Consider the following 25,243-nt stretch of genomic DNA (forward strand, 5'->3'; position numbering starts at 1 on the left):
TTGCTCCTGTGGAGGCGCTAGCGAAAGGGAGCATATTTAGGGACTGGACTTGGGGATGTGGGCAACATTTCAGCTGCTCCCCCACCCAGTCGGACGTCTAATCAGAAGGATAGTGGGGCTAACCTAATGCAGATTCTTTCGTTCAGAATGACAGCCTTGGAGAAGCCAGGTGAGCAGCAGCCTCCAGTTGAACCTCTTTCTGCCCCTGCAGCAGCTGGGAGCCAAGTGAACATCCACAAGCACAGGCTGCACCAGTACACACAGTGCCAGCACTTACAGCTCCAACAGTGTCTGTCCTGGAGAGTCAAGAAGCAACAAACCACGACCAGGGTGTTGTCAGCACCTGTTAGGACCCAGGAACAGGGTGAGCATCAGCAGACCCAGCCAGCGCCTGGTAATTCAGCACATGCACCAGCACCCACAGGAGGCGAGATCACACAGGTATACAACTCAGCCTGGCTCTGGGTGAAGGATGACCTGGAAATGAACAAGCCTCAAAATATCCAGCCTGCACCAGGGGTTGCAGAACCAATGCTCACTGCATCAACAGGTGAAAGCAAATAGGGGAATAGCTCGGTGGGGGTCAGAGGCTGGGTTGAGAGGGATGGAGACAGTTTGCCTGCTGCAGCACTAGCACTGCCCCCCCCATGCAATATTGGCTGGGATGGGGATTTCCACCAATGATGCAAAAAACTCTCATCCCCACATTCAGTACCAGGTTCAGAGCAACCAGCTGTTGCAAATCAAAGAACAGGGGCACCTTTGCCGGGGTATGCAGTGACCACTGCCCTCCCTTTCAAAGGGGTCTCCTCAATTTCTGGCATCCCCTATGAGCTTACTCCTTACAGCTAGAATTCTTATGGTGTCTTTTACTAGGCCCACAACTGATCCGCAAAAGGAAAATGGACAAGAATTGGAACAATTGGTTCAATGGATTATATATACTGCCGTGGTTATACTGACGAAGCCAGCCAAGGTGGCCACATTATTCAATGTTTAACACATTTAGAATGTTGAAGGAATATACAGGTATACCTGGGCTTGCTTTGGCTTAACTCTTTAGATTGCAAGCATCGCATTTTCCTGCCCTCGCTTGGTGCACCCCCCAGGATGAACCTGGGGTCCAGATCATTATCCCGACTTAAGCTAATTTGGACAATCGACCCAGGAGCGGGCATTTAATTTCAAGGAATGTATCAGCCCAGGCCGCAGGTGTGACTGGGGGGGGGGTGTGATGGGTCAACCCTTATGCTCCTGCTACTGGTTTGTTTTGACAGGAAAATGTGGCAGGGCAGACTTCACCTTCTCCCACTCATAAGTCCAGTGTAACAGCAAGCAAGCAGTCTCTGCACTCCAAACCATCAAGGTTCGGACAGGGACAGAGGCTGTAGGCAGGCCAGGGCTGGAAGGGTGGAGAATTCCCCTCCCTGACAGGGACCCACCCTGATTCATACTGCCTGCATTGGTGGCACACTTGCAGGGCTACTCTGATAAAGAATTTGCATGTTACTATTGCAACTTAGATACCTTGTTGGCATCCTTCAGTCTCAGAAGACTATGGTATCGCGCTCTGAATGGTGGTTCTGGAACAGTGTCCTCTCCAGTGCGCAAAGCCTGAGTAAAGTAGATATGGAGGACAGACTGTTTCCCATGCAGCAAATCCCCCCGCTCCACGTCGCTGAAATGGTCCAATGGAAAGGCAGACAATGGAAAGGGAAACTTAGACAAGGGCTGTAGAATTCCCGTACTTCCTCCCCTTGGCCCACCTGACCAGATGGAGGGTCTGCTTACCACCCTTACCTTTCTGGGAACCCAGCTTGCCACTGAAAGTGAGTGCTGTTGTCCTTGGTGGCAATTAGACAGGTAGGGCCTGCTTAAAGCAGGAACCAGGGTTCATTAGGTTCCTTAGGGACATGCAGCTGTTTGTCAGGCAGTTACTCTGTTTGCAGGGTAATAGCCCCAGTAGCGCTATTCTTTCAGAGGTTAGAACAGAATAGAATAGAACTTTATTACGGTCATAAGACCAGCCACATATAAGGTATCAAAATATATAAGTATACAGAAGTATGCAATATATTATGATTAAGTTTAAAACGATAAAACAGTTGATGATTATGTCTAAAACAGTTCTGAGATAACCAACAACAGCTTTCAGCCATCTCCCCTAAAGCAATTCCAATATGTCTAGCAGACTATGCTCTAACTACAGAGGTTCATCCATATTTAAGATCCTTTTCCTAATGCCCATTGCAGCAGTAAAAAATTTAGATTAGACACTATATGTAAACATAGGATTGGAATCAGATAACAGTACATACATGCATTGTTGCTCTGCGCAACCGAAAAGTCGGCCAATCAAAGGAGAAAAAGTTCTTCACGTATCTTCTTGTAATATATACACCGCAACAGAATGTGTTCAGTTGATTCTTTCAGAGGTTATAAGCCACATAAGGGGGTGGAAAAAACCCCATTATTGTCTGTGTGTACCTTGGGAGATGTGGGAGGACATGTGCACCTGGCTGCAGTTCCTGGAATTTTGTAATACAGGTATCCTTTTGGCAGACAGGGCAGCAGCTTTAAACAGAGCTGCAGTCCATTCCTACATAACTGATTGCTAGGGGTTTGGAATTTATTTCAGGGGCAAGTAGGACTCTGCTTCATGGCCCAATGCATTGGTTGAGGATAGGAACACCAGAGATATGACCTGCGGAACAGTTCCCACTGGTGGCGGTGCCACACCTGTGGGCAGAGGAAATTTAACAAGCCTCTGTGCATTTATTGCATGACAACCAGGCAGTAGAGTTGGTTGTCAACCAGCAAACCTTTAAACCAGGGGTGTCCAAAGTTTCTGGCAGGAGGGCCACATCATCTCTCTGACACTGTGTCGGGGGCCAGGGGAAAAAAGAATTAATTTACATTTAAAATTTGAGTAAATTTACATAAGTTTATATAAATTAATATACTAGAGGTGGAACTTATATGAATGAATGAAGGTCTTGCAATAGCTCAAGGCCTATAAAAGGCCTTGCACAAAGCAAGGCTGGCCTTTCCTTTGCTGCCACTACTGCATCACAGATGTGAAACAGCAAGCAGGGGAGGGAGCCCTCATCCCACAGCTCACACAAGAGGTCAAACAGTTACCCTCACGCTGAGAGCAGTTGCGTCAGGCCAGTGCGGGCTCCAACAAACCTCCGGAGGGCCAGAGGCTCATTGGAGACTGGGGGCTCCCTGAGGGCCGCATTGAGAGGTCTCAAGGGCCGCATGCGGCCCCAGGGCCGGGGTTTGGGCACCCCTGCTTTAAACCACCACATGCTAGGTGATTAGAGTGTCATCTTGCAGTGCTTACAGTTGATTTGACCTTCTTAGAGCTTTTCCCCATCGTGGTTGTTGTTCACCTCCAGGGGTTAGAGTTTAAGGACTCCACCGTGCAATTCTGGTGTGATAATCTGGCAGTACTTCACGTTATAAATCGGCAAACCTCCCCGTCCCCAAGTAGTTGGCAACCTTCAGTCTCGAAAGACTATGGTATCGCGCTCTGAAAGGTGGTTCTGGAACAGCGTCTAGTGTGGCTGAAAAGGCCGATTCAGGAGTGACAATCCCTTCCACACTGGGAGCAAGTGCAGTCTGTCCCTGGCCTGTCTCCCTGGCTATGGGCCTTCCTTCTTTGCCTCTTAGCCTCAGACTGTTGGCCAAGTGTCTCTTCAGACTGGGAAAGGCCATGTTGCACAGCCTGCCTCCAAGCGGACCGCTCAGAGGCCAGGGTTTCCCACTTGTTGAGGTCCACTCCTAAGGCCTTCAGATCCCTCTTGCAGATGTCCTTGTATCGCAGCTGTGGTCTACCTGTAGGGCGCTTTCCTTGTACGAGTTCTCCATAGAGGAGATCCTTTGGGATCCGGCCATCATCCATTCTCACAACATGACCGAGCCAACGCAGAGTCATGCGTTTAGTACGCGTCTTTGTACTGCAATGCCTACGTCTTAACATGTTATTTGTGGCTAGGCATGTTACGGGTTCGGCTAATGGGATAGCCGATGCTCTCTCTCATTTCCAGGAGGAGCGTTTTCGCCAATTGGCACCCTGCGCGAGAGAAGAGCCGGACCCCATGCCCCACTGGTTGTGGAAACTTGGTTGCGAGAAGCCAACAGGGCAGTGAATGCTTCCCTAGCCCCAAGCACCTGGGCAAGTTATAAAAGGAGAGTAGGCGAGTTTGAGGGCTTCAGGGCTAATGCTGGTCTCCCAGGTGTTTGCCCATCCTCCCTGAGCATGTGATGCAGTTCTTAGTCAGGCTCAGGTCAAATGGCAGGGCAAGTAATACACTTGGAGGCTACTTGGCAGCCCTGGCTTTTGAGGCCAAGGTGCGCGGGCTATCTGACTGCACTGGGGATTTTCGCATTTGGAGAATGTTAACAGGGTGGTCACGGGAGGCCCCTAAGGGAGGGGACAGTGGGCAGCCTATTACGTTTGACCTCCTGGCCTCACTATGCGAGTCATTCAGTGCAGTCTGTTCCACTCCATTTGAAGCATTGTTAGAGCTGCCGCCCTTGTTCTCTTTTTCGGGGCCTTCCGCCTGGGTGTTTAGGCACAAAGTAGGTGGGACACCTCTGAGCGTGCCCTATAGATCACGGATGTGCACTGGACCCAGACTGGCGTGAAGCTGAGGCGGTCGAAGATGGACTAGGTTGATCATGGACAGGGGTCTGCAACCTTAAACACTCAAAGAGCCATTTGGACCCATTTTCCGGAGGGGAAAAAACCTCAGGAGCCACAAAACCCTTTTGACGTCTAAAATGAAGATAATACTGCATATATCGTTTTTTTTTCACCTTTATGCTCTTATAGGTCCCATTTTTATAATGTAGCCCCCTCTTGTAGCTTTTAGTTAGTTTTGTCATATATTCTTGTCCTGTGTTCTCAGACGCCTGGTCCTCTATGGTGTTTTGCCTGATTTCAAGGCCATTCTCTGCCTGGAGAATTAGGCCCACTTTAAGCAAACTAGCTCCCCTTCTTTCCCCCAACAAATGACCCTGGTTCTGCCCTGCAGTCCTGCTGGACCCCACCTCCAGGGTAGCTCACCTGTTCAACCTGCAGAGGTCCTCTCTCTTGCCAGCAGCCTCCCACCACTACAGCAGACCCTGGGTCCTCAGCAGGTCTTGGGCACAGCAGCCACACACCAAACTCCAGTGTCTCCAGCAGTCCATTAGTCACAAAGTCAGTCAGAGCATCCAGGGCAGAGTCCAAAGTCAATAAGCCAAGTCATAGTCCAAGGTCAGATTCCAAAGTAAGTCAGTCAAATCAGTCAGAGTATCAAAGTCAAGTCTCCTCTCCTACCTCCAACCTGCACTCCTTCTACAACCCACACCCCCTTCCTCAGGTGCTCCTTATATCCCTGAGGGCCCTATTGCCTTCAAGTGGCTGCAGCACACTCTGCTGGATGCTCAGGCCTTACCCTTAAAGGGGCCACTGCTGACACCACATCTACCTCCTCAACAGATCTTCCAGGATTCCAATACAGATGGTGGTTATGACATCTGCTTATCTTACACGGATACTAAAGAACTCCCCCCACCTTCCAGAGGCACCCTGCTGGAAGGAAAAAAGGACACAGACTCCAGAGGTGGGGAAGAGAAGAAGGGGGGCAGCCACAGGCCAGCTTCTGCCCTGCCTGCCTGCCCTCCCTCAGTCAGGCTGCAACCCTCTCCACACTATCTTGGGAGTAAGCCCCATTGGCTTAAAGGTCAAACAGACCTGCGCGGCTGGGGGGGGAACCACAGGCCAGCTTCTGCCCTGCCTGCCTGCCTGCCCTCACTCAGGCTGCAACCTTCTCCACACTATCCTGGGAGTAAGCCCCATTGACTACAATGGGACTGCTCAGAAGTCCCATTTGGACTTGGTTTGAGCTCTCAGGCTGCAGTCCTCTCCACACTTTCCTGGGAGGAAGCCTCACTGACTACTTGTGAGTAGACCTGCACAGGAGGAGGCTGAGGATACAGCCCTCCACACTTGTGCGGTAGCAGGGCTGCGTGCATATGTAGCTCAAAGAGGCGTGTCCGATGGGCTGCTCTTTGTGCACAAGTGGAAGGAACACCTTTGTGCTGAGAGTGGGGCTGATGTGACGCAGGAGGCGCACAAAGTGAGCGGATCCCAAGGTATCAATGATGGTCCCCCAATGGGGCAGAGGAGGCTGGAGACCCTCACCAGGTTCCAGTTCCTGGCTGTGGTGAGGAAGTGTTGGGATGGCCTTGGCCAGGACTCAGCCAAGTTTAGCCTTCATTCATTTAGGATAGGGGCAGCAATGGCTGCTGCTGGCATGGGTTGGGATAGTGGGGTTGGGATAGCGGGAAGAATAGATAGGTGGAGATCTTGGGCATTTAAGAGCTACATGCGCCCCAAGGCAGGTGGGTCGTCTTAGTTATCACCTGAGTTCATGTTTACTTACATTGTTTTGTTTTTCCTTCTTTAATTGTTAGGTTTGGGCCTTTTCCTGCCTGCCATTATTGATGAGGAAAAAGAAAAAAAATCTTGTAAGACTGATTTTCTACTCAAGCAGGTCTGTACTGGATGTCACTGCATGTGGGTAAGTCAAACGACATAAGAGTGAAACATGTATGGGTGCAAATATACATGCATGCCTTACTGCTACAAAGCTATCTTTAGAATGCCTTACTGCTATAAAGCTATCTTTAGCATCTTTCAGCAGGGTGAATGCAGACTGCATTTCAGCTATATCCAATTTGTGCCTGAATGCAGATGGGAACACATATCAACCTGCCTACATAAACTTACAGATACCATGGCATGTATGTTTCTACAAGCAGCAGCCATAGGTAGTATCCTAGGTTGGGCTCTGGTCAAGGGCCCATGAGTTTCCCAGGGCTTGCCTGTCCAATTCCCAATATCCCTGAGCACCCACCATGTCATGGGGCAGCAACAGAATGACATAAACACATTGCTCCAACAATGCCTCCTACCTTGTTCACGTTCCAGGAACCCTGGTCACTAGAGAAGAAGCAGGATTGACTGGGAAGGCAGTGGCATAACTAAGGTATTTGCCACACGGGGATACAAAAATTGTTAACATCCCACCATACAATATCTTAGAGGGTTTCAAAAGGCACTTCCAGGGGCACTGGGTACTTTGAGACCCTAGGTACCATGTTTTGAAGGTGTGTCTTAGGAGCCTCTGAAAACTCAGAGTGCCTTTCAGATGTCTCCAAGACACCCCCTCAAAGCATGGTAACAGGGACAATGAACCTCCCTGCCCTCTTATCTATGTCACTTGGGAGAAAGGGGAAGGGAATAGCACCAGTGTGAGACTTGCAATGGTCCTGTCTCCTTCCTCTATCCCCCCTAGTCAATCAGGTTGGTTCTCAAGGACCTTGCTTCATGAAGAGCAATGCAGCTGATAAACAGAAGGAACCGCAGAGGTTGAACTGTCCCCTCCTTGCTGGTTTGTCCAACCACATCACTTACAACAAAGGTAAGCAAGCAAATGAGCAAAAAGAACCCTAGGGAGATGGAGGAAGGAGAAGGAAGCACCTTCTCTCTCTCTTCCACCCCTCCCCACTTGTATAAGGAAAAGGGAAAGTGTTGGAGAGCACATGCTTTGCATGCTTTTGGCCCCACAAGGCAAGGCACCAGCCCAGCAGAATCTCCCACCAACACTAGTAATGGCATTCAGTGCACTAAATTGCTTTTATGTTTTCATAATTTCCTCACCACAAAAAGTCTTGTTGCACAGGATTATCTCTGGAAATGGGACAATATTTTCCGAGTGCTCAAATTGATTCAATCATCCTACTAATCTTGCAACAACCCTGCAATATAAGCCAATATGACTACATTTTACAAATTGTGCAGGAAGATGGGGGGCCGCACGACTGCATCAATTTAGCTAAAGCTACTCACTGGGTTAATGGCTTAGCTGAAATGGAGGCTTCCTGTTCATGTTATAAATTACTTTACCATCTCCTAGAAGACCTTTGCAGCCACAGACATCTATATGGTGGTGGATTTATTCTTTGCACAGTGTACCTTAAAACAGTTACAACAGAGTGAGAAGGGATACATCAGCTTGCCTCCAAATATTTTATCTACTGTCATTATGATCATATTATAAACTTCTTGTGAGTAATTAGAGAAAATTGGTTTCTTGGTGTTTAATAAAGTATCACGATTTCCTACACAGCTGGTTTTATGGCTATCTTTAAAAGTTTTTCCAGCTGTTGATTCACATATGCAATGGAGCCAAAGAGCATTTTCAAAAGGTATCAAAATATGTCATTTAACAACACAACTGGAAGGAGACTCAAATATCAATTAACTGAATCAATTTTTTCTCTTTCTAGAATCTAAATTACAGCCTTTTAATATCAGTCACATTGTCACTAAATTTAATTTATAATTTACAGTGAATAAAGCAAAAATGCATGCCAATTAAATCGGTTCTATACTCCCACAGAAGAAGTTGCTAAATTAAAGGCAGCCTCTCACTAGTTTGTTCTGGATACAAAAAGAATAATAGGCTAATATGGGCATTTGGTCACAGGCCAAGTTCAAATTATACTGCTTATCTTTAATCGCTGGGGTTTTGTAAAGCTCCATCTTGCATTATTTAATTCAGTGGGAGCTCCCCTTGTTTCCAGATCATTGATTATTTCTTACATTACAATTTATTTTTTCTGTGCAAAAATCCTGTATGACTAAAAGTGTCTACTCACAAGCATTCCCATCAGTTTCAACAGAGAGTTGTCAAAGGATAATGCTTCAAAGGTCTTCAGCCAGGATGATTAAAGACATTTGTTTTTCCTTGAAGAAAATTTGCAGAAAACTGGCAACTGTGATCGCTACTTTTAACACAATTTAATATCAGCCCAGACCTCCAAATACTTTTGGAAACAGTTTTGCTACAGCTATAGTGCCAATATAGATACAATTCTATACACACACAACTGGAAGTAGGCCCAACTGAAAAAACTGGAATTTGCTTCTGGGTAAACACGCATAGGATTGTACTACACTACCCTTAAATAACTCTAATATACTGAACAGAGATGAAAGTAGACCATGTCAAAGAGATGCCTGAATATGTTGTAATGATTATGTCAACCTCACTAGAACTTTGATCTGACGTTATTTATAGAATATGCATGCCACCATTTAGTCAGATAGCCAACGCAGTGAACTTCTGAGTGCCCCAGCACACCAGGCTGTCCCACAAAACTTCAACACCAAGTCTCAACAAACCACAAATATCACATCTGGAGAATGACCTGGCATTACAGCCTAATTATTTGAGTTATCTGTATGTCCCACCTGCACTGAAAAACAGATAAAGAGGAGTCCAAAAGGTTTCAAAACCAGGTGCTTAGTGAGGAAGATCTATCTAAAATCCTTCCAAATGCCTCTAAACATCTTTAAAGAAAGTATCCGTAGAAAAACCCTTTAATGTCTTATTTTGCTCTCCTACTCAATTTATGTAAAAGAGAATAAATTAAAACAATATGTTAATTTAAGGCTGGTAGAAACAGCTTTACTAAATGCTAGTGAACAAAGGAAGGGTTCAGTGAAAATTCATTCAAGAACTTAGGTCCTTCTATGCACCTCCAATGGGTACAAGCTTTTCTATTTGTACTGTTGCAGCTTCTCTGTCTGTTTCCTTCTGGATGCCCTTGTCTATTCTGTCTTTTTGCAAAGTATTTAGGCTTCCAAGCATTTGTTGTACTTCTGATCTTATTCAGCATCAAATCCTTTCTGAAATTTCTTTATAGCAACAACCTCTCCTCCTTCATTCTAGTGTCCTGACATACAAAATGCAGAGTTCAAGAAAGGGCCCTTTTCCATAGCACTGACATTATGAAAAGCAACTGAAAACCCTTAACAAGACTGTCTCTACTTTCCTGTTTCACTGCCAAGAGTGTATTCACACAGAATATTTTCTACAGGACATTAGTCACCATATGAGGAAACCAGAACTCCAGTGGGGGGGGGGGGAAAGAATGTTGGTCAAAAATACAGTTGTTTTTCTTCTTGGTGGCCAGTATCAAAAGAAAGTCTTTGAACTGAATTATCCAATTTCCCCTACCTTCTCTAAAGTAGGCAAGCAACTTCGTTGCTGCTGGTTCAACTAAGAATGACTAAAAATATTCTGCAAATTACAAAAAGCCTGTCAGACAATTAACCTACAATGTTACTTTATTATTCTAGCATATTGGTGTGTTACCAGCTGTGCTTTTAAACACACTGTTACTGGTAGACACAATAGAAACCTCTCTCATGTGCCACAATCCCATGTAGTGGCCAAGAGCATGCTAAATGGTTCAGTGGGAAGTGCAGGTGAGAGTAAAGGTACAAGAAATAAACTTTTATTATGGGAATAATTTACAATAATAGGGAAGGGGAATAAAAATAAAGCAATTCAGTGATCCTTGGTCATTCACACAACTAGGTCCAAAGTGCAAGCAATTACTGTTGGGGGGGGGAGAGAAAAGAGGAAATCTTTAAAAGGAAACAGGGCGCAAGTAATGATGCAAGCATGAAGAAGCAGTGGAAACAGAATGCTGGAGCCAGAGCTGCTTCCCTGGAGAAGAAGGGTGCAATCCTAACCCCTTGTGTCAGTGCTTTCCAGCACTGGTATAGTGGTGCCAATGGGACGTGTGCTGCATCCTGCAGTTGCGTGTCACTCATGGAGGCCTCCTCAAAGTAAGAGAATGTTTGTTCCCTTACCTCGGAGCTGCACTGCCCTTATGTCAGTGCTGAAAAGCACTGACAAAAGGGGTTAGGATTGCACCTGAAGTGTGTTGCAAGGCAGACCACAACGATGGTTGTCCAACCCACAGTAGCACAGCAGCTTCAGCTGTGCTCAGGGAGAGAAGCAAAGGGTCAGAAGGGGAAAAAAAGTTTACAGATTCTGTATGCTGACTTGGCATGGTGGTCTTTGGATTGTGGCTGGAACAGATGTGCTTAATACAACATGACTGTGTTAGCAAACGACACGCAGAAAGAAAGATGAAGAACAAAGATGTGGGATTCCATTGCCTAGTTTTTTTTTATCATTTTCTCCCAAAAGACTGAGGACTGCAGAGACAGCAGGTGGATGCATATGTATGACTTCTGTGGAGCTCAGAGGTCCTATGGAGACAAGAGGAGCACATGGATCCCATGGATATGGGATCCACGAATACGGCCCCCCCATATAACTCAAATGAACATGACAAACATGAGTATGCAGAAACACTCAACATTTGAGTATGTCATTTGAGAATAACCCAATTCAGCAAGAATGACAGGCACATGATTTCTGCACTGGAACTGTATGTTAAAAAAATGCTTTATACAATATTCCTGTTTTTGGATTGGTACCATATGTGTAATACTGAACAGGTGGCTGGTGAAGTTGCTTATGATCTCAATGGGACTACACGAGAGGAAGTAAATTAAGAGTTTCAATCCTTATTTACTGACACTGTCATTCTCAAAACCTAAACTAAATGGAGTGTTATTTTTCTTATCAAATAGGCCTCATTTATGGCATGTACATAATGTTTCACCAAGCATTTTTGAAGAACAGGCCATCTGCTGAATTCTTGGCATCAGGTGGTAGAAAGAATAGAATTAAAGACTCAGAAGTCACAAAAGTAATTTAACAGATTCACTTGAGGAAAGGGGGAAAATCACATCACACTATTCATTAGCACTTTAAACACTAATCTGAAAACAACAGTATCTACGGTTATTGCAAACTTCCCTGAAACAGAGCACTCATCATTTTCATTAGCAAGAGGACCATTGTATTAGCTTCAAAAGGTAGAATACAATGAAAGAAATCACTGAAAACTTTATAGTGTAGATCTTCTGGCTACCTTTAATTTTAATGTCACGTTCAGACATTACAGGATGCCGTAGCTTTCCATTATAGGAGTGAGCCTCAGAGAGTGGCAGCTTTGCATACTCCCCCTTCTAATCTTCTCCTTGTGCATACAAAAATGGGGGTGGCAAAGGCAGAGCATGCAAACTTACAGCTCCAAGATCTGTTCTCATAACAAGAAACCATAATTTCCCATTTCATTTGAATTTGGGTAATATGTAAACTGCTCAACAGTGTGCTGCATGCCTCAATTCATAGACTACAAGAGCACCGTAATTTCTGGTCAAGACGTGAATATTGGCCATTAAAAATCATAAGGATCAACTGTGACAATAGTGTTCCCATGTTACAATCCCCCAAAACATTAAAACACATCTTCACAAACCACTGACATCAATGTAACAAGGAATAATAAAGCCAACAGAAACTTAGTTTTAAAGTTTCAAAGGAATTAATCTCTATAGACAAAAGGGGAGAGAAAAGGTGCAACAAGAAGTAGGACAAGTCTATCAATGACTGTGTCCAGGATCCGGCCCAGGACCCCACTCACCCGGATCACCTGACATGGTTGAGCTCACAGCCAACGGGCTTTCCCCTGGGGCGGTAGCAGTGACATAGGGCCTCCCCACCTCACCAGCGGGGCAGCCCCAAGGAGACAAGAGGGGCAGAAGTCCCACCCTTTCCTCCTCAAACGCAGACAGGAGATTGCACTATGATCAAGGGAGAAAACTGGTTGGGCTACTGACATCTGAGGCAAGGGGAGTAGGGAACAATGAGCAGGCTCCATAGAAGCAGAAGCAGCAAATGCTCACAGGACTGGGGGCCTGGGAGGCTGTCAGGTCAGGTTTATGCAACCCAGCCAGGAGGAAGGGGTGGAGATGTTCTATATAACCCCAGGCTATGAGGGCAACCTAAGGACTGGAAAATCCTCCTTGAAGGAGGACTGAAGGAGCTGGGTATGCCCAGGGCAGTGCAAGCCCTGCTGGTTGCAGCCTCCTTCAGTCACTGGCCAGTGCGCGTCTCCATTGGGCAGCTCCTCCTCCACCTGTAGCCTTTGCAAACAGTGACATAGGAGAGAGCTGCCCAGAGGCTACAGGGAAGTAATTTGCGCAATGGGGGAGATTGCAAACCACGTATTTTGTGCTTGCTCTTATCTGTGGTTTCTAGTATCCTCAGGGGGTTCTGAAATGGAACCTCTGTAGTTATGGGGCACACCTGTACTTAATTACAATAAGGAAAGGAGGGCTAGGGCATGGTGCCAAAGGTAGATTTTAACAAGAGATTTGAAGGAAACAAGAGGTCTCTTATAGGGGTTCCATGAGGCAGCCTAAGTATGAGCAGTAAAGGACACAGTCATTTGAGAGAGCAGAAGACCTGTGGATGGTGCTGGGTGGTGTAGCTGGAAGCAGGAAGGTCACGGGCAGGAGTGTATCAAGATTTAAGAATTGAGAAGTGATGAGGGATAAAGCCATGGAAGGTTTTGAAGGTAAGAACAAGCGGCTTGTGCTAGATCTGGGAGCAGACAGTAAGCAAGTGAAGAAAGATGTGACACAGTCAGTGTGAAAAGCAAGATACAAGATCTTAAGGGCAGGCTGAGTCCCTACTCAGATGAGCCAATGAAAGACCAAGTAGGAGGTTGCAGTAGTCAAGGCAAAAGATGACCAGTACATGAACTAGAACTTTTATCAAAGGAACAGAGAGGAAGGGCCAAATTCATACAATGTTGTGAAGGGGAAAACATAATTTGGCAGCAAACTGAATGTGGTAAACAGAGGAGTCAAGAGATAAAGCCAAGATTTTGTGCCTGTTCTACAGGGAGGATGGTGACACTGCTGATGGATACGTAGAGGGCAAGGATAAGAGAAGAAGAAAGATGATACATTTAGTCTTGGACATATTGAGTCTGAGACATATTTGAGACTATTCATCCAGGCTGAAATGTCAAACAGGCAGTAGTAGTTACGTGCAAAATTGGATGAGAGGAAAAAAGCTCTGGTGTAGAATTGTAGAGCTGGTTATCATCAGCATATAGGTTGTACTGAAAGTCATGGATTTTGATGAGGTTACCGAAGGACAACACTCAGAATATTTCAAGGGGCCAAGAACAGAGCCCTGTAAGACCATGACAGAAAGAAAGAGCATGAAGAGTTTTCTGCTATGGAAACACTGAAATAATGATTAGGCAGATAGGGAGAGAACTATCTGACGACAGAATCATGGATACTAGCAAGTCATAAAGTGGACAAAGCAACATAAAGTGATCAACTGTATCAAAGACAGTGAGAAGGTTAGAAAAAGGATGAAAACACAATAGAGAGCTTTCAGTCTGCCAGGGATGAGACCAATGGTGGTTTTCATAAACACAGTTTCAGTGGAACACGTTTGACAGAAGACAGAATAGAAAGGATCAAGAGCTGAATTGGACAAGAGAACACTCAGGCAGCAGGATTAAGCAGTGCATTCCAGGAGTCTGGAGACAATGAGTAAAAGAAAGATCAGGCAATAGATGGAAAGGATGGATAAGCAGAAGGCTAGTTTGTGGGGGACAAAGAAGGTAGCAGCATGTTTCAGCGCAGGAAAGTGGCAGCTGTAAAACCGAAATTCCTAGCAATATGGCATGGAAGAAGAAAACATTCCAAGCTGCTGACTACACTAAAAGTAGCACCATGGATCCAAACCAAGCATGATAAAGACAGGAAAACATTTTCCCAACCAAAGAGAGGTGTTACTGCCATGTAGTATCTACTGTCAAGTTTTTATGTCAGGCAAAACTAGCAAAATTCAGATGCATGCATCCTCCTTGCATCTACATAGTCTTTACATTTACTTATGCATGTACAAAAATCCATGAAGATGTCTCACCAGAACATTTTAAACAGTTTTTAAGACAAAAAATGGACTGCAACCAAAGAAAATGAAAGCTTACAAGTGTTTCACAGATCTCAGAAATGGATGAACAAGTGTCCCCTTAATACCATTTTGAAATTATAGTACACAGAACAAGGAATAAGGTACAGTCAGCCCGCATCTTAGGCGTACCTTAGTTGCACAAATTCAAGTACACATTCTCAGAGTGGGCGGACACAAGAAAAACTCTTGGAGCACTCCTTCTGAAGAAACATTCCCTTTTTGCAGTTTATTAATAAATTATTATTATTATTATTAATTCCCTTTTTGCAGTTTAGAAAGCAAGGAAGAAAAAAGGAAAATTACTACCCACCGCAGATACCTGCCTATAAGTCGACCCCACAGATAAGTCGAGGGCAGGTTTTGAGCCAACAATCATGGAATTTTCTATGACCCTCGGATAAGTCAGGGGTTAAACTTAGGGGGTGTCTGACTATAGTTTTGTCTGATTTTACCCAAGGCCAGATCCTGAAAAATAACCTACCACTAATTGTTACCTAAGAACTGTAGTCTCTAATTTATTAAAAACACAGTAAAAGATCATAAGATACATTTTTATTCTTTTTTAAATTCTGGTCAACATCTTTTTGTAAACACTATCAGAGTAAGTGCACTGTAAACTACATACCAGTAAAACAGTGGTTCTCAACCTGATATTCATGTACTCCCAGGGACACTCAACAGGACCTTTAGGGGTACTTGAAAAAGAATGGAATAATGGCAGAAAAAGGGAAGTTGTGCTCCAGAATGCCTTGCACGGACCAGCAAGGCAGGAAGGGAGGTACCTAGCTGGCTGTGAAAGCCCCACCAATAGCTAGTTTTTGGTCATCAATTCATCTGTGAACCAGTGATTGAAAACCAGCACAGTAAAAAAGTCGAAACATAATATGGAAAGTGATCAATCACCCAAAATTTCTCAGCACACTTCTGGTGCAAAACAGTGCAAAGGCAGTACTTCAAACAGATGAAAAGAGAAAATATGTGATGAATACATGAAGTCTGGGATTTCATATGCAGGAGATGAAGGCTTGTATTATTAATTACAAGAATTTTGCTAATATGAAAGGTACAAATTATGGAAATGGGCTGCCAAGGAATATGCAAGTGAAAAAGGTTGGGAACTACCATGAATCAAATCCACCTTTAAGGTGTCTAGCTCTACATACAACATACAACCCATAACACATAACTGAGAGTATGCAATTCAATTTACAGCAGAGAGATGAGATATTTGCAACCCTTTTCACTCAGAAGTAGACCCACTGCTTTCCATGGGTGTTATTCTTAAGTAATGGTGCACTGAATTGTAGCCTGGGAAGGAGGATCCCATCCTCATGTTTCAAAAAACAGACCTGCTTTGCAAGCATTTGCAAAGCAGAACCAGGCTGCAGCAGAAGGAAGGAGAATAAAAGGTTAACTTTGGCTGGAATGTCCCAGGAAAAACACTATAGCAACTAACAAGGTGCCTGCCTGAGCTTTGCTGACCTGAGCAGAGAAAGGAAACTGTTCAGAGTTGAAAGGCTCTGCCCTCTGATTGACCCGGAGATAAGGCGAAGTGATAATTGGAGCTTGATTACTTAGCAAAAATTTCACATACTATACGTATCTACTGTAATTATATTTTTAACCATACGGTTACCACAGCATTTCTTGAAAAAAATGTTGGAAGAAGAAAGGTATCCAATGCTGGGGCTTGTCCTGCCCTGCGTAACGCCCCACATGCCACCCCCCACCTGGCTGCCCCAGAAGTAATTACTGTTATGTGATGACATCACCACAATCATTCAGTAATGCTTGGGGTGTGACCAGCCACTTCTTCCAAAGTGGCTAGCTTTGCTCCAGGCACGACTGCGGGGGTGACAGGCAGGAGAACCTGTCTGATCTCCGCATCCAGTTGCACAAGCGTGCTCACTGGGAGCAAAGACAGCCGTTGTGGAAAGAAGTGGCTGCCTTCACTACCAGCTATCACACTTTGGAGCGATGCTGTCTACTTCTTCTGAAGCAGGCGGCATCACTCTGAGGGTGACCATGATGAGATTGGTTGCAGCAGGGGAAAAAGCCACAGCCAGTCTTGGGGCGACTGCATGCCTTGGAGCTATGCTGCATGCTTTTTTGGAGCTATGTTGAGCAACTGATTGCTGGGGAGGTGGTGGACAGGTCCTACTGCCCACTGCTCCCACAGCCAGTGGCCAATGCTCCACGGGCCAAATTGCTGGGGATGGGGGATACGGCGGGCTGGCATACCTGCCCCCCACCCCAAGGGAGACCCAAAGTACCACCCGGTACCATGTGGTGCCATATGGTTCTAGGGAGTGGGTGAGCCCATGCAGCTCTAGGGAAACCAAAGTGAGTCAAATGCTAGGTAATTACTAGTCTTCACTCTGTTTTAAATACTGGTTTTTTTTATTTGAACAGCTCTGCAATAAGGTTGTTGGTAAAATGTCAATCCCTTTTTTCTCCCTTTGATTCTAACATGAATTTAATATCCAAGCAGATAAAACAAGCTAAATCTATGCTGCTTTCCTAGATTTGAAAGCTGCATTTGATACCATTGACAGAGACCTACTATGGGCAAAACTAGCAAATGCTGGCCTTGACATTAGACTGTTATTTTTGATACAAAGTCTCTACCTCAACACTTCTTGCAGGATTAGATTAACTCAGAATGGCAAATTATCAGGACAAATTATTACAAATAAAGGTGTGAAGCAGGGATGCACACTTGCTACAATCTTTTTTAATTTGTTCATAAATTGTCTTGCCCCATTCCTGCAAAAAATAGACAGCCATAGCCCTCGACTAGGTACCCTTTCCAAACCGATTTTACTTTTTGCCAATGAATTGGTATTACTCTCCCGTACCAAGGTAGGACTGAAACGTCTAATAAAAGCTTGCATCCATTATTGTTCCTGCAATAAGCTGTCTATTAACTATGAAAAATCTAAAATAGTAATATTCAGCAAAAGGTGGAAACCTTTTTCTTGGATTTTTAATGGTAAAAATATGCAGCATGTTAAGTATTTAGGAGTCTACTTTCATTACCAGCTATCCTGGGTGACTCCCCGTCAAGCCATGATTAACTCAGCAAACCTGACATCTCAGGCAATTTACCGTTTTTTTCATACATGGGGCAATTCTTTAAACCTGGCTGCTGTAAAGATCTTTTGAGCTAAGGTTGTGTCCAAACTGTTACCACATTGTGTACCTTATGCTGTTTTATGTTTAGAAGCAGGAGGTATCAGACTAGAGACAGTGACATGGCTTCATTCTTTCAGGTTTTGGATTTGGATCTGTTATATATCAAACAATGATCCCTTCCTTAAGGGCATGTTGTCAGATCCTTTTTCACTTTTTGAATTCAAACTATTTTTGCAGAAAGTTAAAACCATGGGTATTGCTCTGGACTCCTTGGGAGTTTGTCAGTCATCCCAGGCGTTTAAGCTCCTCGGAAGACTGCTAGATATTGAGCAACAAACATTACACGATGCAGCACAAAAAACCTGTTCTTTATATATTGGTTCACTACCAACTGCAATGGGAATAGCTAGTTATCTTTCTTTTCTGAAGAATCCACAGGAGCGACGTGCCCTCACCCTAGCAAGGTGCAACACGCTGCCCTCTAATGTTTTAATTGGAAGATTCAGTGCAGTCCCGTATGAAGCACAGCTTTGCCCATGTAACAGCAAGACAGTAGAGTGCCTGACCCACATATTATTGCACTGCAATTTATATAAGGATAATTGTTTACTCCATCTAGACCCAATTCTCTCAAAATTTCCAGGACAATTCTGATAAATTCATACTACAACATTTGCTGAATGGAGTTGATGAATTGCATATTACCCAATTAGCAGCTTTTATAAAACTGGTAATACAGTGCTGCAGAACTCTCCCTCCATTTAACCAATTGGTATAAACTAATGTAAGTCCGGTGTTGTAAGAGTAATTAACATAGATAATACTAATTCATGATGACGTCTCTGTCAAGCATAAAAATTCTATTTTTTGACCTTTTGACCTCTAATTAATGTTAAAATGGACGTAATGCTTATGTAACCTTTCTGTACTGTTTATTGCTATTTTTTGTTTGTACATCTCATATGTCAATAAAGGTGAATGAATGAATGAATGAATGAATATGCAAGCAAACATATTGTGAATTTATAATAAAATACAGAATGTCACCACTGCATTACTGATGACTCAGCTGGACCATTGCTCCAACAGTTACACTGGCTGCCCATCCTCCTCCGTCCCGATTCAAGGTGCTAGTTCTAACTTTTAAGACCTCCATGACCTGGGTCCAGGCTACCTGAAAGACTGACTCCTTCCATACACTCCAGCCGGCCCTCTCAGGTCAGGTGAAGAGCCTCTTCTACAAGTGCCACCTTTGTCCCACATGAGAGGGGTTGCAGCTCGGGGGCAAGTTTCTCTGTGGTGGTGCCACAGCTGTGAAATATCCTACCAGGGAACTAAGACCTGCTCCTTCTCTCATGGGTTTTCAGCGAGGGCTCAAAATATACCTGTTTTGTTTGACAATTGGTTGCCGAGTGGATATTTTTCCTCTGTGCCTCTGTCATACTGCTGCGACTTGGCGGCCTCCCTGGACTTATCTGTCCCCCACTGCCTCAGTGAGATTTTTAAGAACATAGGAAGAGCCCCGCTGGATCAGGCCGAAGGCCCATCTAGTCCAGCTTCCTGTATCTCACAGTGGCCCACCAAATGCCCCAGGGAGCCAACAAGACAGGCAGGCACAGTCTGCCTCCTGGCACCCTCCCCTGCATCTGGCAATCAGAGGCAGCTTCCCTCTAAAACCAAGAGCTTGCACATACCTACTATGACATGTAACCTGTAATTTTTCTTTTTCTCTTAAACTTTGCTCTGCTTTTATATACGTTTTTCACCATGTAATGTTAAAATTAATGTTCTACTGCCATGTTGTTTTTACTTGTGATACTCTATACTTGACTATAAAGCTTTATATGCCGCCTTGAGCATTTGCTTCAGAATGGGAAAGGCAGGTATAAATTTCTTAATATAAAAAAATAAAAAATTAGCATTCCACATTAATTGACATTTTAAACTTGAATGATAATCTTAAAAGAGGTGCAGAATCTTATTTTTCAACTCACTTTTGTGCTCCCTGAGACAACAGCTTTGTCCACGTTCACTGGTAGCTGCTCTTCAGTCTGGCATACCCCCAGTGACCATTCCGCACAGCGGTGATGAGCCCAGCAGTGACCTAACACATGATGATCAGTGAAAGAATTAGTTTTGCAGATTTTGCCAAAGAATACGTACAAGTTAAAAGGGAAAAGAAAACATAAAACAGCTATTTATAAATAGGCAGAATGACTATAAGGACAGGAAGCATGGTAAGAAAATGAATTCGATAAAAGTTCCAATCACAAGATTAAGTAACTGATATATTTGCAGCTTTAGTCCAAGACTGTTTACAAGGATAGAAAGGGAAATATATATTTCTGTAGTAGCATGTTCTTGGAAAAGAGAGATATTGATTACAATCAAAAGATCCAAGGGAGATTAATCAAGGCAACTAAGTGTTCCCCATTTTCACTTCAGCAGTTCATTGAGTCTGCTGAATTAAAAATGAATGCAGGAATATGGTCACCACATACACTCTCCAATATATATTACAGAGATTCATCTATTATAGCCCAAGTGATCTGTTACTGTTACTTTAGAAAAGGTGTAAATTCATATTTCATTTCATACTAAGAAACAGTTTCCCTTCCACTGTTAAATTCATATTTCATTTTCATACTAAGAAACAGTTTGTTTCCCTTCCAGTTGCTGCAAATGAGCACTAGAATAAGCACTACTAGAATAAGGAAATCAAAGGCAGCTTGATACAGCGCTGACTAAGTCATTCCCTCATTATCACAAAACACAGGCCTAAGGGATCATTATGTGTTACATATGCTTTCCTTATGATCTAGATCAGGGGTGTCAAATTCATTTCATGGCAGGCCAAGTACCATTCCTGCTGCTGAGCGTCAGAAGTGCTGTGGGTCGAAAATGACATCAATAAGCAGGAAGTGATGTCATTAAATAGATACAGTTAGAAATGAGCACTTCATTATCATGTAGAAATTCATCAGCTACAAATGACAGAAGAGAAAATATACATGACTTGAACATATTTCCAAGATATGAGAGAGCCCAACTGACATACCAATTACATGCTAAACAGTTCAATTATCACACAGGCCACCTTTAAGTAATGCCATTTCTACTGAGGTGGCGTTTTGCAGCTCAGCAGCTGAGAGGTGTTCTGTGAAGTGACACCTTGGCAGAAGAAGCACTGTAGAAAGGGCAGCCAGCATTATCATTGGGCTCTCCTAATGTCACGGCAGCAACTCCCTCTCTCCCCCCTCTTGAGATACCCCTTTATTCATAGCGTTCCTCGTCTTCTAAAGTCTCCATCTCTCCTTCCCATAGCCTCAGCAGAAATGGCACTGCTGAAAATGTGCCGCTGGGAAATCCCAATTGTCAAGTGGGCCAGATTAAGAGTTTCCAGGGCCATTTCCCGGGACATTAGGTCTGACACCCCTAATCTAGATCATATTTTCCGAGGATAGATGATGTCTTAGTGATATTCTATAACATTTATTGCAATTTAAAACAAAGAAAAACTTTTAGCATGCTAATTGAACCATTAACTTCAGTTATTTTATATGAAGGACTCTTCAAGCACATTTAACACAAGCTACTGTAACCTAACACAAACTAGGAGTGGGGGTGGGGCCAGAGGCAACTGAATGGCTGTGTTTTTCTGAGCTCTTGAAAGCTCTTGGGAAAGCATGCTATTTCCTCCCAAAAAACTGTGGCTCTGAGGAGATCTGAGGATCTTTGATCAGGAGAGATTCAATCCTAAAGATGGTGTACGGTTTTGGAAAAGAAGGGTCCAGCCAGGCACTGTTTTTCTCCAAGGGAACCCAGCCATCAATGTCAGTGTTGGTGAGGATTCATCATGAAACTAAGCTGAAGGCCCCAGGCAGGGAAACACATTGGAAGAACTAAGTGAGTGTTATTCTGCTGTGTGTGTCTGGCATTGATTGATTTATTGACTGCCTGATTAAGCTTTTGCCCAAGGGAAGAAGGAGAGGCAGATTTTCCCCTCTGGGAAGAGGAAAGAGGGGGGAGGCTTTCTGCGTTCAATTTTTTGCTTGTGTGAGAAGAAGCTTTGGAGGAGATTTGCCAAGCTTGTTATGGAAATATGAGAGCATAACTCTTAACTTTACAAAACTAAAACTCGTTGGATTACAAATTAATCGTATTGGCATATAAACTCTGCTTTGGAACGCTCAGTTTCGTTTTCCTATGGAGATATTGGAGCGCCTGTGGAGAGGGCTGAAGATCTGCATTTCCTTGTTTTGCAAAAGTGGTTTATTGTTTTGAATTCCTCTCACTATCTCCTGGAACAGAATGTGGTTGATTTAGCAACAAATGTAAGCAATAGAATCAAAACAACAGAATAAGAAGAATAGAACAGCGGGGACATCTAGTGGATTTAAAAAGACATTGCAAGGACTTGACAAGTGAAGTAATGAGGACGATACGCTGAGGACATCTATTGGCATTAAAAAATATTGCAAGGCAAAGGTTTATTTGACTTAAAATTTCCTTGTGTTGGTTTTTATGGGTGAACAGTTGATTTCTTGATGATGTGATGTAAGGGTAACTGATAGTGATATATGTGATAACAGATATTTGAGTTTTACAGGAAAGAAGACATACGAAGGAAGAAAAAGGATGACAGGAAGGGAGCAAAAGTTAGCGGCTCTCCCGCCCTGGAGTCAAGCTTGGGAAAACTAACACAAGAGGAACCGAAAGGGAAAGATTGGAAGCAGACAATACAAGACAATATAGAAAAATTAGTGGCGATGGTACAGTAGCACACAAATCAGTTTCTGCAGGTTCAAGCTAGTCTGGATGTTTTAACTACACAACTAAATGATCTCAGTGTGCAACTGAAAGCTGTTAAAGGCCAAGCAGATGAGAATACACAAAAGATTAGAAAATTAGAAGAAAAGACAACAAAAGATCAATCTAGAATACTGGAGATAGAACAGAACCAATATGATGGAGAGGCAACTTTAATGGAAATTCAGATGGTGAGTGTAGCTCGAGTGGTGAGAATACAAAATGTACTAGAATAGACAGGGGAAGATACATGACGTCTGATTGGTGATTTAATATCAGAGTGGATCAACACGCCAACAGAGGAGATACTCATGATCTGGATTTAGCGAGAAGAGTGAGCACTTTTTATCTAAGAAAACATTAACTACCAAGAGAAATCCATGTGAAATTCATCAGAACTTTTTACAGAGATAAAATATTGAAGATCTCACAGGAAAAGAAATGGTAGCAAAGTGAAAATTCTGAGACATGTCGCATGGAGAGTGAGAAAGAAGAGAAAAGAATATGAAGAGCTAGTAAAATTCTTAAGAGGAAAGCAAATACCATATAGATGGCTTCTCCTGGAAGGTATGTTTTTTTCAATTCCAGTCACAGAGATATAATATAAATTCAGCAATGAAAGCAGAAAATTTTTTGAGTACAGTGATGAAAGATGAGACGAGAAATGAAGAAACTGAGGAAGAGGAACTGAGAAGAAAAGAACTAGAAAGTATAGAAATGGAGCTGGAAGAAAAGAGATGATTCAGAGATAACTGAGGAATCAGAAAAGGAAGAAACTAGAGGGGCAAGGAGGCATTCACCGATAGCAACAAGAAGACAAAAAGAAGGTGAATAGTAAAAAGAAACATGATGGTTAAGGGAGGATGGAGTATTTACTCTGTCAACATAAATGGCTTAAATTCACCTCAAAAATGAAAGAAAGTCTTCCTTCAATTGTAAAAGTTAAATATGAATAGGTCATAATATTACATTAGAACAATAGGAATAGATTTGGAAATATAATATAAAATTTACTAGAGCAACAAATTTTAAAGAAAATGTATATAAAGTGTTTTATAGATGGTACATGACACCAGTAAAACTGGTAAAATTGAATCAGAACATATAAAAAAATTGTTGGAAGTGTAAATGTGTAGAAGGGATGTTTTATCATATGTGGTGGACATGTAAAAAAATGCAAGTATATTGGAAAATGGTAAGGAATCCAATACAAGAGATCGTTGGATTTACGATATCGCTGAAACCAGAGTTATTTTTGCTTAATATTACCTTAGATATTATAGATAAAGCAAATGATGTGTATTTAGTTATTATGATATTAACTGCTGCAAGGATTTTATATGTTAGATACTGGAAAGATATTAAAATTCCAATGAAAGATGATTTAATAGAGAAAATAATGAATGTGGCCAAAATGGATAGGCTTACAGAGATTTTTGGATCAATAGCGCAAACCAACAGATAGAGCAATATAATAATAATAATAATAATAATAATAATAATAATAATAATAATAATAATAATAATAATAATAATAATAATAATAATAATACAGGTATTTATGTACCGCCTTTCTTGGTCGTCAGATTTCTCCTCAGACTTTAATTCAAGGCGGTTTACATAGGCAGGCAATACTAAATCTCAATAGGGATTTTTACAATTGAAGAAGATTCTGTTTTTCAAGAACCACAACATTTCAGATGGATCTTTTATGATCTGGTATCACATTCTGGCCTCCATTTTCCTCCCACACAGGCTGACAGTGGCCAAAGAGCAGGTGGAATAACTCAGCATATCTCGGCTAGGCTTGTCAGCTGCTTCAAGGTCTCGCCGTTCACGGTGCCGGTGGCCTTGAACTGGCGACCTTCGGATGTTATCTTCAGGCAAACAGAGGCTCTACCCTCTAGACCAGACCTCCTGCAGACCAGACCTCAATGGAGACCATTTTATGCTTGGTTGAAAATGAAGTTGTAGATGTATAAGATAGGGTATTTAGATGAATATATTGTATACATGATATATTATACAGGATATGATAGATAAATGATACTAAGAGGCTAAACTAGAAGAGGAACAAGATTAGAAGATATGTATTCATTGATTAGATATATTGATATATGATTGCTTGCATCCTCCAACGGTGTGTTTTTGTGTTTTTTTTGTGTTGTGTATTGAGTTTGTGTTTGTCATGTGTTTGTTTATATTTGTTGTTTGTTTTTATTTTGGAACATTAAAAATTTAAAAAAAAACCTAACACAAACTACAACGCTTCTACAACTCAGGACGTGTTGGCACTCAAATTCTTAACCCATACAATTTTATCCTTCCCCCCAACTCTCTATTAGGCAAAGGTTGAAGCTCAGTGGTGAAGCACTGATCCCATATTTATTATTCATTTGATTTGTGTGCTGGGTTTCTGGCTGAAGTCTCCAAAATTGGTTTACATATACTTAAAAACAACAAAAGAATTTTTTCTTTCTCCTTTTGGGTCATACATGTTAAAGCAGGCCTCAGCTACTGCTTCA

General features: G+C 43.0%; 1 protein-coding gene across 9 annotated transcripts in view; it reads right to left on the reverse strand.

Annotated features, from left to right (window-relative positions):
- The window catches only part of KMT2C (lysine methyltransferase 2C), a 205,749-nt gene that overhangs the window by 120,557 nt on the left and 59,949 nt on the right, over positions 1-25,243 (reverse strand). For all 9 annotated transcript variants that reach the window (XM_066627556.1, XM_066627555.1, XM_066627557.1 and 6 more), the window contains exon 6: positions 19,904-20,013. In XM_066627556.1, the coding sequence (XP_066483653.1) occupies positions 19,904-20,013 (110 nt within the window). The remainder of the gene's footprint in view (positions 1-19,903; positions 20,014-25,243) is intronic.

Source organism: Tiliqua scincoides, chromosome 5, assembly GCF_035046505.1.
Source record: "Tiliqua scincoides isolate rTilSci1 chromosome 5, rTilSci1.hap2, whole genome shotgun sequence".
Classification (NCBI taxonomy): domain Eukaryota; kingdom Metazoa; phylum Chordata; class Lepidosauria; order Squamata; family Scincidae; genus Tiliqua; species Tiliqua scincoides.